The 13875-nt window shown below is 29.8% G+C and overlaps 1 protein-coding gene across 1 annotated transcript; it reads right to left on the reverse strand.

The window, feature by feature from the left end:
* Positions 1-3593: 3593 nt before the first annotated feature.
* Positions 3594-6095, reverse strand: LOC124823572 (putative serine/threonine-protein kinase PIX13). Its single transcript, XM_047295806.2, has 6 exons — positions 5946-6095; positions 5250-5662; positions 5028-5163; positions 4784-4926; positions 4537-4660; positions 3594-4461 (listed from the first exon to the last, which is right to left on the reverse strand). Exons 1-6 carry the CDS (start codon positions 6028-6030, stop codon positions 4076-4078), a joined length of 1287 nt encoding a protein of 428 aa, XP_047151762.1. The 5' UTR covers positions 6031-6095; the 3' UTR covers positions 3594-4075.
* Between the last annotated feature and the right edge of the window lie 7780 nt (positions 6096-13875).

A 13875-nucleotide genomic window follows, 5' to 3' on the forward strand; every position in this document is an offset into this window, starting at 1 on the left:
AAAGAGACAAAAAGCAACTTGCATGTGACGGGACAAAGGAAGCCTCCAAGAATACTCCAAGTAAATGCAATGTTATTGCTAATCATGTTAGATTGGACTTCAAGTGCTAGTTCTGAATAAAACACCGAAAATGAAAAATAGCATAATTCCACTTTCCATTTGACCCTACCCCAGATACTTCTATTTCCAAACAAATCTAAACTGAATGGACAAAAATTTACCATAGGTGCATTTATGTTATCATGAAAACTTCTAAATTAGGTGCCAGAAAGAATGAAGGACAGGGTCCTGAGGTTAGTTGAAAAAATGAAACCGTGAGACACTTTGAGACGTAGTCCATGTTGAATTTTTAGCAGGATTTGAAATTTTGTAAGACTTCAAACTTTGAGATACGATCAAAACGGGAAATAGAAGAGAACAGTTTAAGCAGAAACCAGTCAATAAATTAAAAGCTAAGTTTTTGCCTCTATAATCCTCACACAGATGTATAATAATAATTTTACATTTGACATCCATTTCTCTTGCTATTTGAGTAATAAAAGATAAAATGAAAAGGCTTTTATATACAATAGCGGAATTATTTTTCCCATGTATGTCTGGATATTTTTATTGTTTAGTTTCAAATTTATATATTTATTTATGTGACATCCCAAATATATAGTGTGACATCCTAAATATATAGCAGATATATATGTAAAGACATCACCAATTTATAATATTAGAAAGCAGTTAAGAGATGTACTTAAAGTATTATAGGATTACAGTCTTCCAGAATTTACTTAGAAATTAAAACTTCAAGCACTAGACTATTCCAAAATATGTCCAGAATTTGAAACTTAAAACATAACAAGGTTCTTTAAAATGACATAAGAGAACTAAGAATTCCTAGTGAGTGTAAGCTGCAGCATCATCTTCATTTCTCTCCAATGTTGCCTCCAAAGAAACCTCATCTTCCTCTGCTCACATCCAAGTGGATGATCATTGCAAAAGAAAACACATACAACAAGCACACAAACAAGCAAGGGTGAGCTAATTATATAAAAGCATGCATCATATCAAGCACATAACATACAAGAGTTAACTTAAATCAAAGCAGTTTAAGGCATACATCCTAGCATGTTATCTTCTAGACTTGACTCGTCCGGACTTTAGAATGATAGTCGAGCTATGACGGGTCCTGCACTCGTAGTGACTTATGAAACTTGGGTTCCCCACCCTGCCACACTCACGAGGTTAGTCTGTTCCGGGCCTTGAGGCATACTGGAAGCCCCCAAGACTAAGACCTCCTGCTACTCCTCACCACATGGATTAATCTCTCTACTTGAGTATGATTAGCCATTGGAGTTTCAGAATGACCCCCAAGACTGAGCTCCTACTTTCATTCTAAAACACTAAGGATCTCACTAAGAGATCCTACTGGAACTTGATTTACAACTTGGATCATATTTTCATCACTTTATAATCATATACTTTTTGCCACAATCAACATATACACAATCTCAACAATATACATTACTCACCACTCACAAATTATAAAAATAACATCTCCACAATTGAATCTAAGTTAATCAATACTAAGAACCATACAGCTCCAACTAACCCATAACAGCTCATAAATACATCAATTTATACATACCTACAAGTAATATAATTATTGATTAACACTCACGTTTCAATATAAGAAACAACTATCCTTACTTTATATATGATACGTACAATATCTTGTAAATATATATATTTGTATTATATTAGAAGCATATTAAACTCTCTTTTCAAGCACCTGTTTTGCTGCAATCAAGGCTACTCTGGATTCTAAATTAATCATAACTAACTGCCCACGCTATAAATCATAAAGTGCAAAATGGATATTGGAGTTATTGTTTGGAAATACCAACGCACCATTAAACTAATATATATATATATATATATATATATATATATATATATATATATATATATATGATACTTAACGTTATAAATATATATTTTTATATTATATTAAACTTATATATATATATTAAACTAATATATATTATATTAAATATATATATATATATATATATTTATATATGGATCCTTACTTTAAATTCTAAACACATAGTGACTGATTTTCTAAAATTATAATTGACTAGAAATTAACACATGATAACTTTATGCATCTACAATCAACTTGTTTTATTTTATTTTCATCCTAGTAGAGATCTTTCTTTATCCCAATTGGTCACTGGAGAGGACCCAGATGTCTGAACGCATCAAACTCACCTTCGACGCCAGCACATACTAGTCACAACTGACTGGACCAGGCCAGGGCTGCTCTATGATCAGGATGTGTCAATTCAGGTTTTTAAGGTTCCTCTATTCTACCAACAAAGAAAGGCTCTCAACAATTAACAATTAATTTATTTAAATTATCTACCATGTTCTCTTATGCTCTAAATCTAAAATGCCTAATTTTAATATTTTCACTTCTCTCATGTACGTCTATTTAATACCCATATACATGCTATTACAGAACCCTTACTCCAGACCTTCCAACAAAATCAATTTCAGCCAACAAACTCATTCAAAACAGATTAAATTCATCACATCACAACATACACAATTTCACAGTTTCAGTTATAACACCCAATACAATAAAAGTCATAAAACAGTTTCACAAGAGCACACTAGTTCAACATTCATATGCATATATTTTTATAAAATAAATTCATACAAAAATAATTAGCTCCCCTTACTTGGAAAGCTTAACAGTACCACTCCTAGGAACGCTCTAGCAGTACCTCCTCACAGAGGCGAGTTTGACAGCACCTATAAGCCACCAAAAATTGGTGCAGAGCACATTTCTTAGAGTTGGATGGAAGGGACAGAGAAACTAAAGGAAAAACTACCAGTAACAGGCAACCAACAAGTTGCATGGCTTAGGTTCAAGAACGGTTGAAGAAAAGAAAAAAAACACTTATCGGTTCAAACTGAAGCCCTTGGTGCAGCGAGCGCGGAAACATCTTCAAATCAAAATTTGATCGGTTAAGTGAAGAGAAAATCTAGAGAGAAGGCAGAGAGAATTTTAGGACAAGGATTTTAGAGAGAAAAAGAAAGCTGACAAAATAAAGGAATTCTGATCTTTAGAAAACCCCTTCCTAAGGTCATGGGTCCTTAGCTTATGGGCTGACTGTCTCAACATAAGGCCCAATAGCCTTATTATTTTCAGACTCTTACAATTTAAATAAAAATATGTGTTATTATTTTTTATATTTGATTTGTAATTTATAATTTGAATCAAAATAATAATGTTGGAGAATTCACTTTCAATAATTATTATATTTAAATAATTCACTTTCAAATTCACTCTCCTTAACCCGTCCTATTATCCAATTAAATAATAAGTGCACATAGAAACCATTTATAGGGTCGAGAAAAAAAAAAGAAACGCACCAAACAACATTCTAAATGTACAGTAATAATTTATTATTTGTACATAAACAAAGATAAAAGAAAGAAAAAAAAAAAGAATTTCTTAGTCACATACACTCTTCAAGGACCGTAAAGTAGCCCAAGATGAAAGGGAGAGGTGGGACCTATTTACTGTCACAAAGTAACTCAAAAAATTTTTAAGTAAAATGTTAAATGGTGCAATGTCAAACAAAACTATAATTTTAGTTGCTACAGCAGGAAGCTGAGTTCATATTGAACAATTATTTCTATTCAAGTTTCTACCCATCTAAACCATTTAAAAAATTGAAATAATTACACAAAGATTAAATATTAACATTCATTCATACATTCAATACAAACTCCAAAGAACCAATAAGTGGAAAAATTAATGGAAAAGGAGCACCTTCTTCATTATCAATACGAGGGAAGTTTGAACTCTCTTTGTCTTAGTTTTGGGGTGCCCATAACAAGTCTCACAGGCTTTTAACCCTGGAAGATACCCTCAAGCCTTCACCCTCAGGCCTAATACAACCTCCGATCCTTTTTTTGGCACTGGAGCAAAGACACTTTTTTTAGCAATATGTTCTTCAAGTCCACAATCGATCAGCTTCAAGGGAATATGAAAATGATGGGTTCAGTTCAATTAGCCACCATCTGGACGGCCATGTTGTTGAACAACCCGAGGACGGTTAACCCGTCTTCTGTTATCAGCCGGTTTTTCATTGGCTGATTCAATCTGCTCCAATCTTTCAAGAACTTCTTTCATTGATGGCCTTACTTTGGGCTCTATTTGGATGCATTTGAGAGCTAGTTGAGCCGTTTGTAAAGCTAAGTTTGATGGATACTTGCCTTCCAACTTTGCATCCATAGTGTTTCTTATATACCCTCTATTTAAAAGATTTCTTTTGACCCAATCCCTCAACGGCGTTTCCCCACATAGTTGCATTATACCACTAATCCTCTTGCCAGTCAGCAGCTCCACCAAAAAAATTCCAAATCCATACACATCACTTTTCACGTACAAATGACCTACACCATTTAATTTAATTACTGTCATCTCAGGTTTACACAAGAGGTTTATGAAGGGAAATTAACAGATAATACCTGTTGCAATGTACTCAGGAGCAGCGTAGCCGTGTGTTCCCACAACATGTGTTGATATGTGACTCTGATCAGGCGAAGGGATAGATTTGGCTAAGCCAAAATCTGATAACTTAGCCACATATTTCTGTTAAAAAAGAAAAAATTAGAAAGATTTTTTTTTTCATTTCCATGAATACTTCAATAGCATGCACAATGAGCAAAATGTGATCATGGGAATTCCAAGCCCCAAGGATATAACGAAACTTACTGAGTCGAGGAGAATATTTGAGGGCTTAAAATCCCTATATATAATGGCATTCTCCAAGCTGTGAAGGAAATGAAGCCCCCTAGCTGCTCCAATCATAATTGTTAGCCTTGTGTCCCAAGAAAGTGGCCGAACATTTGCACCTCCTGCAGAACCAAAATAAAGTACATAGATTTTCCCAAATTAGTACTCACTCTGGGTGTGCTAGGATTTAACAATGTGATGAACAGCATTAGCATGCTCTTACTTCCAAATAATTGGTTATCCAAGCTCCCACGAGGCATAAATTCATACACCAGAAACAGTTCACTATCCTCCCTCCCAAATCCCAGCAACTTAACAAGGTTGGGATGAGAAAGCCTCCCTAAGAAATTAACCTCTGACTGCACAAAAAGAAAAAGCATCAATATCAGTATACATATGTAATATTAGCCACATACTAATTTTGAAGTGTTATTAATTCCGATACCTGCCATTCCGAAACTCCTTGCTTGCTTCCAGAAGTCAACTTCTTGATGGCAATAGCCAACCCCTCAGCTCTAATCAAACCCTTGTATACTTTACCAAATCCCCCCTCTCCTAACAGAGTCTCTGCTCTGAAATTTTTGGTGGCTGCTTTCAGTTCTGCCAAAGTAAATACTCTCAGATCTGCAACATCCAATATTTGCCCCCTCTCCTCTTCATCCCTCACTCGAGAGGCTTGGCTATTGTCAGAGCCCAAAAAGGACGTGCTGGTGTTATTTCCTGTTGAGTAATTATTACTACTACTTGGTCCAAAGAACCTGCTGAATCCTCCGGAGTGGCTGCTGTGCCCGACAGAAATAGAATTACTGCTCTGTATTAATCTATTATTGCTTGTACCAGCAGAAAACTGAATACTCCCTGAACCATTGTAACAAAGAAAGCAAAAAATTGTCATATAAAGCAACAAATCTGGTTTAGAACCTGAATAGACAAGATCAAGCACTTCGTAGTGAATTATTGCAAATAACAAGGAGTGTCTTTTATGTTTCATTCCAATTACATGGCTTTTAGGAATTGGGGATAGATTGGCTGCAAGTTCTGGTTGACTTTTCTGCTTGACTTGATGAAATGATTTTGCACTTATAGCATGATGCGTTTATATAATTTTAAGAATCAAAGAAGGAGAGTGTTGTTGGTTTACCTGATCGATTGTTGGGGTTGGGTGCAGTAATGGAGTTGCGGTGATTGACAGCAGAAGCTGATTGAAAACTCCAACAGTTCCCCATTAAGTTTTTTATGGTGTTACCTCCGCAGAAAAGCAGAGAAAGAATGAGAAATGGTGAGAGGCGTCTCTGACTTTTATTTATAGTGAAAGAACTGAAAAGAGTACAAAGAAAATATTACTTGCCACGTGTTCTTTTAAGAGCAGTATCTGTCACACAGTACCATTGGTACCTTTCTACTTGTCGGAAACTGAGGAAGCTTCCAAGAATACTCCAAGAAAATGCAGTGATAATAATATGAACTGAATATTCATTTTCTAGCTGGTTTTGGCCAATGACATAGGTAGCTTGTTCAATTCTAAACATGGCAGCAAGAATTAGAGAAGAGAATTCAAGAATAGTCACAACAAGCTTTATGCTATGCACTTAGACATAATTTACAATTTGTGGGAATGGATTTAGAGATAATTTGTGAGGACTGTTTGTATTTGGTTAAGTTGAATTGGGAGAATTTTTGATAATTAGAGAATGATTTTAAAGAGAAAATAAAATGTGAGGAGAAAGGGGTGAATTTGTGAAAATTGTTTGCTAAATTACTAATTTATTCCTTTATCTAGAAGTGTTAAATGTAAGACCCATGAAAAATATTTATTTTAATAGTAACAATTTTATTATTAGTAGTAATAAACTTCTTTGTGAATGGAAAATATAATAAGTTTATAATATAAAATGTGGAAAGTTAAATAAGAATTTTTGGTAACTTAATTGATAGAAAATTTTGGTGATGGGTTCAAAAAAAACGAAAAAGTAAATTGAAATGTAAAATATTGATAATGGAGAAAGCATTCAGATTTGAAGACATTATTAATGAATCCATTATGAATCTATTATGTAAGTGGTGATTAAGAAATTAATATAATAAAATAATATTAAAATAATAAATAATATTAAAAAATTGATGAATAGTAAAAAATTTGGACTATAAATAGCCATGAGGAGGGGAAGCTATTTTGCACAAAGAGAGGAAGAATCAAGTGAGAAAGAAAAAAGAGTTAGGAAGAAATTTTTAGTTGTAAGAAGAATAGAGCCTCTGGAGGGTTTTTGGGAAAAACGAATTCGGAGCAAGAGAAGTCTGGAATAGAGGTAAGAGAGCTAACCTTTCTAAGCTTTTATAATATGATTTAGTTGTACAGATTGAGTACTGTTAAATTATTATGCAATATTTCTCGTTGGAATGAAAATGTTTGATGGATTCATGTTATTGTGGTAGATATGGAATTATGAATTATAATTGTGATGGTAGGATAGAGGAATCTTAAAAACCGGAGTTGGTACATCCCTGATCATAGAGCAACCATGGTCCAATCCAGTAAGTCGTGACTAGTCATATATACTGGCGCTTATGGTGAGTTTGATTCGTCAAACATTTGATTCTTCTCCGGTGACCATTTATGGTGATATTTTAGTCTTGTTAATTTATTTTTTGATATATTCAGTTTGTATGATTTCTGTGGTGATTGTAATTTATTATATTGGATTTGAAGTTATGCATCTGAACATGATATGAGTATTATGGGGAGATTTCGTAATGGTGTAATGAGTTGATGAATGTGAACATGGTGTGAGTCTCGCGGAGAGATTCTGTAATGCCATAGTATATGTGTATATGTTGATGTTGAGGGTCATGAAGTTGGAGGTTATCCTGATACTCTAATAATCATCCAGTCTCAAGTAGAGAATGATGAATTATGTCGTGAGAGGGGCAGGAGGTCCTGGTCTATGTGTCGGTTTTGGACATAGTGAGGGGACTAACCTTGTGGATGGTATGGAGGGCAGGATGTCTTGGTCTATGTGCCAGTTTTGGACATAGTGTTGAGGACTAAGAATGACATCACAAGTGCGGAACCTCTCGTTGATCACTCATCAACATATCGTCGGGATAAGTGTCTATTGGATATTGTGGAATGAGTGTCTGTTGGGTATTGTGGAATGAGTGTATCAAAGTAATGGATGAGTATCTATGATGCGATTGTTGTATGATGGTATGAGTGTGTCTGACATAATTATTATATGAGGTTTGTTGAAAGTAAATATGCATGTTTCATAAATGATTGGTTGCATGTTAGCTCACCCTACTTGTTTGTGTTTGGGTATGTGCGATGATCGTATAATTCGTTATACGGGAGCAGATGAAGGAATGTCATCTCACTCAGTGCCAAGGAAGGGAGAGATAGAAGAACTCAAGTTATAATTATGATTTTTTTTAAATCTGAACTTAAAACATGTATAAACATGTATCAACTATGAATTTTTTAAGTGTGACATTACGAGATGTTACCGTAAATGTAATGTTAATATATAAATTATGAATTATCAAGTGTGAGATATTGGGATGTTAAATTAAAATATGTTTAAAATCAATTAACTTGACTCACTGTTAAGTTTTGAAAAAAAATTCAGTTTTTCAAAACATAGGTTAAATTTCCTTCATTTAATTCATGAGTTAAATGAATTTAAACTGGATTGAAAATAAGTTGACTCATAAACTACAAATAAATACTTTTTTATTAATTTTTTTCATTTTTTTATCACTTTTTCATTATAATTGTTTATTATTTATAGTTAATATGTTAATGATTTTATCTTTTTAAATATTAAAATATTATCTAATAATATTTGAATATTATTTTGTATTTAATTATATAAAATGATATATTTTAATGAGTTAAAAATTTTGTAACCTGACATTATAAAAAATAATGAGTTTACTTATTTAAACATATTTTATTCTTTCAACTTATTTTATATATTTAATAAGTAAACAAAGTAAATTAAATTGATTCATCTATTTATAGTACTAAAATAAAAATATTCATCTATTTATCAAACATTATTATTATAATATAATAAGTGAAAACTTAAAATGTTAACCCATATAATTTGATAAACAAATACTTAAACATCTATATGATTTAAACATTATTAAGAAATAATCTAGTATTTATATAAGAAATAATTTAGATATAGTAAAATTGTTATGGCATGTAATTGAGTAATGTTACACAGTATAGTAAAATACGAATTGAGTGCATTTATATAGGAAAAGAAAGTAGTGACGGAACTATAGAGAAAAGTTATGGCATGTAATTGACTAATGAGGTACTGTGGACCATATAACAATTTCACAGAAATTTAATGAAATATTTTTTGCAAACCAAATGATATTTGAGTTGCATTGCATCATACCTTACGTACGACACTTTGGTGGTTCGGTTTGTCAAAAATATTTGCTGGCATAACTTTTGCTTTTATCTCTTTTCTTGTCCATCAATCTTCCAGATAAACTGCATTTCAATCAGGTGTTATCAGTAATCATGTATTCTCTTCTCTTACAAAATTTCTTTAAAATATTTTTATACAAAATTGTTAAGGAAATAGTTGTAATTATATAAAATAAAAAATAATTTATTCTATAATAATAATACTGTCAAATTCACTTTTAATTAAAATCAATTTTATAAATTATCAAAACTAAAAATTATGGATAAGCATCGCAAATCTTAAAAGCAGCACAACTTTTTCTGTCTAATTAACTTTGCAAGATTTAAAAAAAAATTAATTAAAAATAAGATTTAACAGAACTTAGTAGGTCAGTCTGTTTCACAATCCGTATGTTACTATGTAGGACAGTCTGTTAATCTTAATTTGTCAAAATTTAACGAATTAGATTGAAATTTTCAACTTTCCAATAATTTGATTTGTTTCGTTTAACTCTTCATATTTACGTATCAAAATTATATAGGACGAATAGACTTGTTTTTTTAACTAAAAATTAAAATAACAAATTTAAAAATTGAAGTTTTTAATATTATATTAGTAGAAATCTGTATGTTATATACACATGTGTCTTTTCATTTATTATAAGTAATTAGTTTACTTTTAGAAATGATTAAATTTAAATAAAAAGTCACTTAAAAAATTAAAATGGTAAGATAATTATTTTAATTTTAAAAACAAATAAATTTAAATAAAGGTTAATTAAAGGATAAAAACATTAAGAGTTTTGAAGAAACCAGTTACTTAAATGGAAAAAAAAAATGTAAACCAAAATAGAAAAATCATTTATTAATCATATACATTACTTTAATAATCGAAATATAATTTAAATCATTAGCACTTAATTTTAATTATTAATTTAACTTATAATAAAATAATTTAATTTATAAATATATAATTATTTTAATTTATCCAATTAGACACATTAATTAATAAACTAAAAATTTAAAAAAGTATTTATATAATATTATATATATATATATATATATATATATATATATATATATATATATATATATATATATATTCAAACTCTAATACAAAAACACAATTAAAATTGTTCATGTTTTTATTATAATTTAATTCTTAAGCATTAAAAATAATCATTGTAATTCAATTAAAACTTTTTAATGTGTCAATATGTTGCGGATAAAATAGCGGGATTATTCATTTAATCTCATCTCTTCTCATCTCTCTTATTAGGATTAATTTAGAGAGAATTGGTTAATTAATTTGATCGTATTACTTCTACAGTTTTAATAATAATAATTATTATTATTAATAATATAATTAATAATAATCAATAATAATTAGCAAATAATAATTAGCAATAATAATAATAATGAAATTTTAAAAATTAATTTATATTTTTTTCTCTTCTTATAATAATTTTTATAATTATATAATATTAACAATTATAATTTTATATTACTTTTATTACTAAGGGCATTTTGGTAATCTTCAATTTATATCAATTAAATCATTTTTTATCTGTTTCATCTGTTAAATTTTACACTAATTTTCACAAATTTTATTCCAAAATTCATCCTCAGTTCCAAATCTCCTAAAATAACAACAATTAATTTACTTTCAAATATCCTCAAATTCATTCACTCATTCTTCTAAATCAATTTTTTAAAGTAAAGATTATACTCGTAGTAGTTAATGTACTTAAAATTATTACTTTAAAGTTGGAAGATTATGTATTAATGTAGATGGAATCAAATCTTAATGATGTGTGAAAAAAAACTAAAGGCTTAGTTTGCTACAATCAGGTAGAACAATTGAAATTATTTTACAAGTTTTAGGTATAAAAGTAACTGAAATGATTTTATAGTATAGAGACAAGACTCCTTCAGTTTAATAACCGCTTGCTCACATCTGGTTCTCTCCATGCACTATCATTATGCATAACATCACATGTGGATCACAACTTATCTCATTACATTTCTATTAGAAAAGAGTACAACATTAAAAGATCCATTCAGATCTTTCATTAAATAATGTTTTACTAAGTACGTGAGATTTCTTCTAATGATAAAGTTCGTCCAACGTTTTAACAAGTGGTTTTTGAACGAAGAAAACTTTATATTTGCAACTGCGAATCCCACAAATTCTGTGTTTGAGTACAAGGGAGTGAAATTCCTTAGCTCTTTGAACAAGAATCCCCATGAGTGAACGTTATAATAAATGTCTAAAAAAGCAAAACAAAGCACAGAAAAAATTATGGACAAAGTTCTGTTCAATTTACAAAAGCGGTCAGATTTAATTTACCAAACATCCCAGGCAAAAAAAAAACATACTAAAAAGTAGAAAGAAAAGAAACAACAAATGTTCAAAATCATTCAACTATTTGTCCCATTAATGTAAGCCAAAATCATTCAACTATTTCTCTTACAATACTTGAAGTATGAATATAACTATATCATTCCTCTCCTTTCCCAACCCCACACCTCCAAAACATTAATCTTTTGTGCATTTTGAAGGAAATCTACCAAAAGTCAGTGGGCATGAATACATCAGCAATATCTGCATTCTATCCAAAAGCATGACCATTTAATAATTAGGCAAGACCTATTCTCTACTTAGAACTGTTCTAGTGCAAGTAACATAGAATATATCCAAATTAACCGTCCTTGGTTAGTAATTCCAAACAAAATATTATTCCCATTTCCATCAGCTCTCTGAAATTCCACTTCTCAGTTCCCACCATCCACCACAGCCAGAAATTTATTTCTTACCATAAAAAACATTAACATTTTAACTTGATTATCATTCATTTTTCTATAACAAATTTAAAGAAGAAAAACCAGAAAACACACAATTAACAATGTCATCAATCCTTCACGCCCAAACCTAATATAAATTAAAGAAATCAAAACACTGAGAAGAACATACAACCCTCACATCACAGAGAATCAACTTAACGAAAATTTCAAACATCGATGCCGGAAAATAGGGGATAAGGGAGAAAATGGAACACGAATCGACAAAGGTGTACTATGAATCCGAAGCAAATTTAAACCTAACCCTAACATAGAGTCACATCAAGATGAATAGATATTAATAAAGCAAAATTAAAGATGGATTAAGGAAAGAACCTGAAAGAGACGTTAAGCTATGGTTAATACATGAATGAATGGGAATTTAGTTTATGTACAGTACATTGAGGACAGAAGAGCGACAAAGGGACTGTCCCAAATGTACTATATAAAAACAAATACTATAATTACAAAAATAAAAAAATTAATTAATTAAAGTATCGTAATTTAAAGTTTAATTGAAGTATATACTTTAATGAATAATTTTTCTACTGATATACTTTAATGAATACTTTTTCTACTGATATACTTTAAAGTTTATTATATACTTTAATGAATAATTTTTCTACTGATAAAAATCACTGTATATAACTACGCAAATATATATACTTTTGGGTTATTAATATTCTTCAAAAAATTTATAAAGAAATAGTTGGTTTTGTATTTTGAAAGGGTTGTCTTTTTCATATATAAAAATGTTAAATTTAGGCTTGATTAACAAGACAATTTAGGTTACTGAGTTTTTATAAATTTATTTTCTCTCAGAACTAAGTCATCCGACAATAGGTTCTGGAGTAAAAATCACAGTGATACCAAATTGACACAGTGAAAATCATGTGAATTGAATATTCAGTTTTTGGCTACTGTTGGTCAATGACATAGCTGTTCCCTTCAATTCTCAGCATGGCAGCAAATATTAAAGAGGAGAATAATGATCACAGCAAGTTTTATAGCAGTGAAATATCATGGCTGCATGTATATTGGAAAAAAACTAGTGAGGGAAATGTAGAAAAAACTTATATCAACAAGTTCAGTTTAAGATAAAATGGTATTTCAGTTACCTGTGCAGTTTAGTTCAATTAGGGTGCGAGAAGATTTGAAAAAGAAAGAATACATAAGTTGATTTAAGACTACATTTTATATTAATTTTTTTAAAGAATTTAGAAATGATTATTTACAAGTTAAATTTTATAAAAATTTGTGTGGGAATTAATTTATATAATAAATTAAAACAATATTTTAATTGATGAAAAATGAAGGTTATTAAATTACTTTAATGATAATAAAATATTATAAAATGGTATTTATAAATAAGTAAAAATTATTTTAAATAGTAGAATAAAAAAAATTAAATAATTAATACAATATTTATAAAAAGAATATTTTAGTAAGTTAAAATTAATTTATATACATATTTGAAAGTAAAAATTTAAATAAAATAATTTTAAAAACTATGAATTAACTTATATATAAACAAATTGTATTTTATAAAAATAATTTTTTAATTTTTTTCTTCTAATATTTTTTCTCAAATATTTATGATAAAATTCATGTATTTGAATTATAGACCATAGATAACATCTCTCGTCTAAATAAGTTTAGATATTTTTTCAATTATATAAAGAAAATGTTGGAATCGGTTACACTTGGTGATAAAATGAGTTACACAAAATTCATCCTCTTTCAAAGTTTTCATTGGAATTCAATTCTTCAACTTGTATCATGAACCGATTACAGGGTGGAATAGTTC

The sequence above is a fragment of the Vigna umbellata genome, chromosome 1, assembly GCF_029865625.1.
Source record: "Vigna umbellata cultivar VRB3 chromosome 1, Vumbellata_1.0, whole genome shotgun sequence".
Taxonomy (NCBI): Eukaryota; Viridiplantae; Streptophyta; class Magnoliopsida; order Fabales; family Fabaceae; genus Vigna; species Vigna umbellata.

What these genes read in the sequence shown, in the direction of transcription:
- LOC124823572 (XM_047295806.2), bottom strand. Translation starts at nt 6,030, where the DNA reads ATGGGGAACTGTTGGAGTTTTCAATCAGCTTCTGCTGTCAATCACCGC. An exon ending in AAGGAGTTTCGGAATGGCAG is followed by an intron (nt 5,164 to 5,249) that starts GTATCGGAATTA and finishes CTTTTTGTGCAG; the next exon opens with TCAGAGGTTAATTTCTTAGG. An exon ending in TCCTGAGTACATTGCAACAG is followed by an intron (nt 4,462 to 4,536) that starts GTATTATCTGTT and finishes TAAATGGTGTAG; the next exon opens with GTCATTTGTACGTGAAAAGT.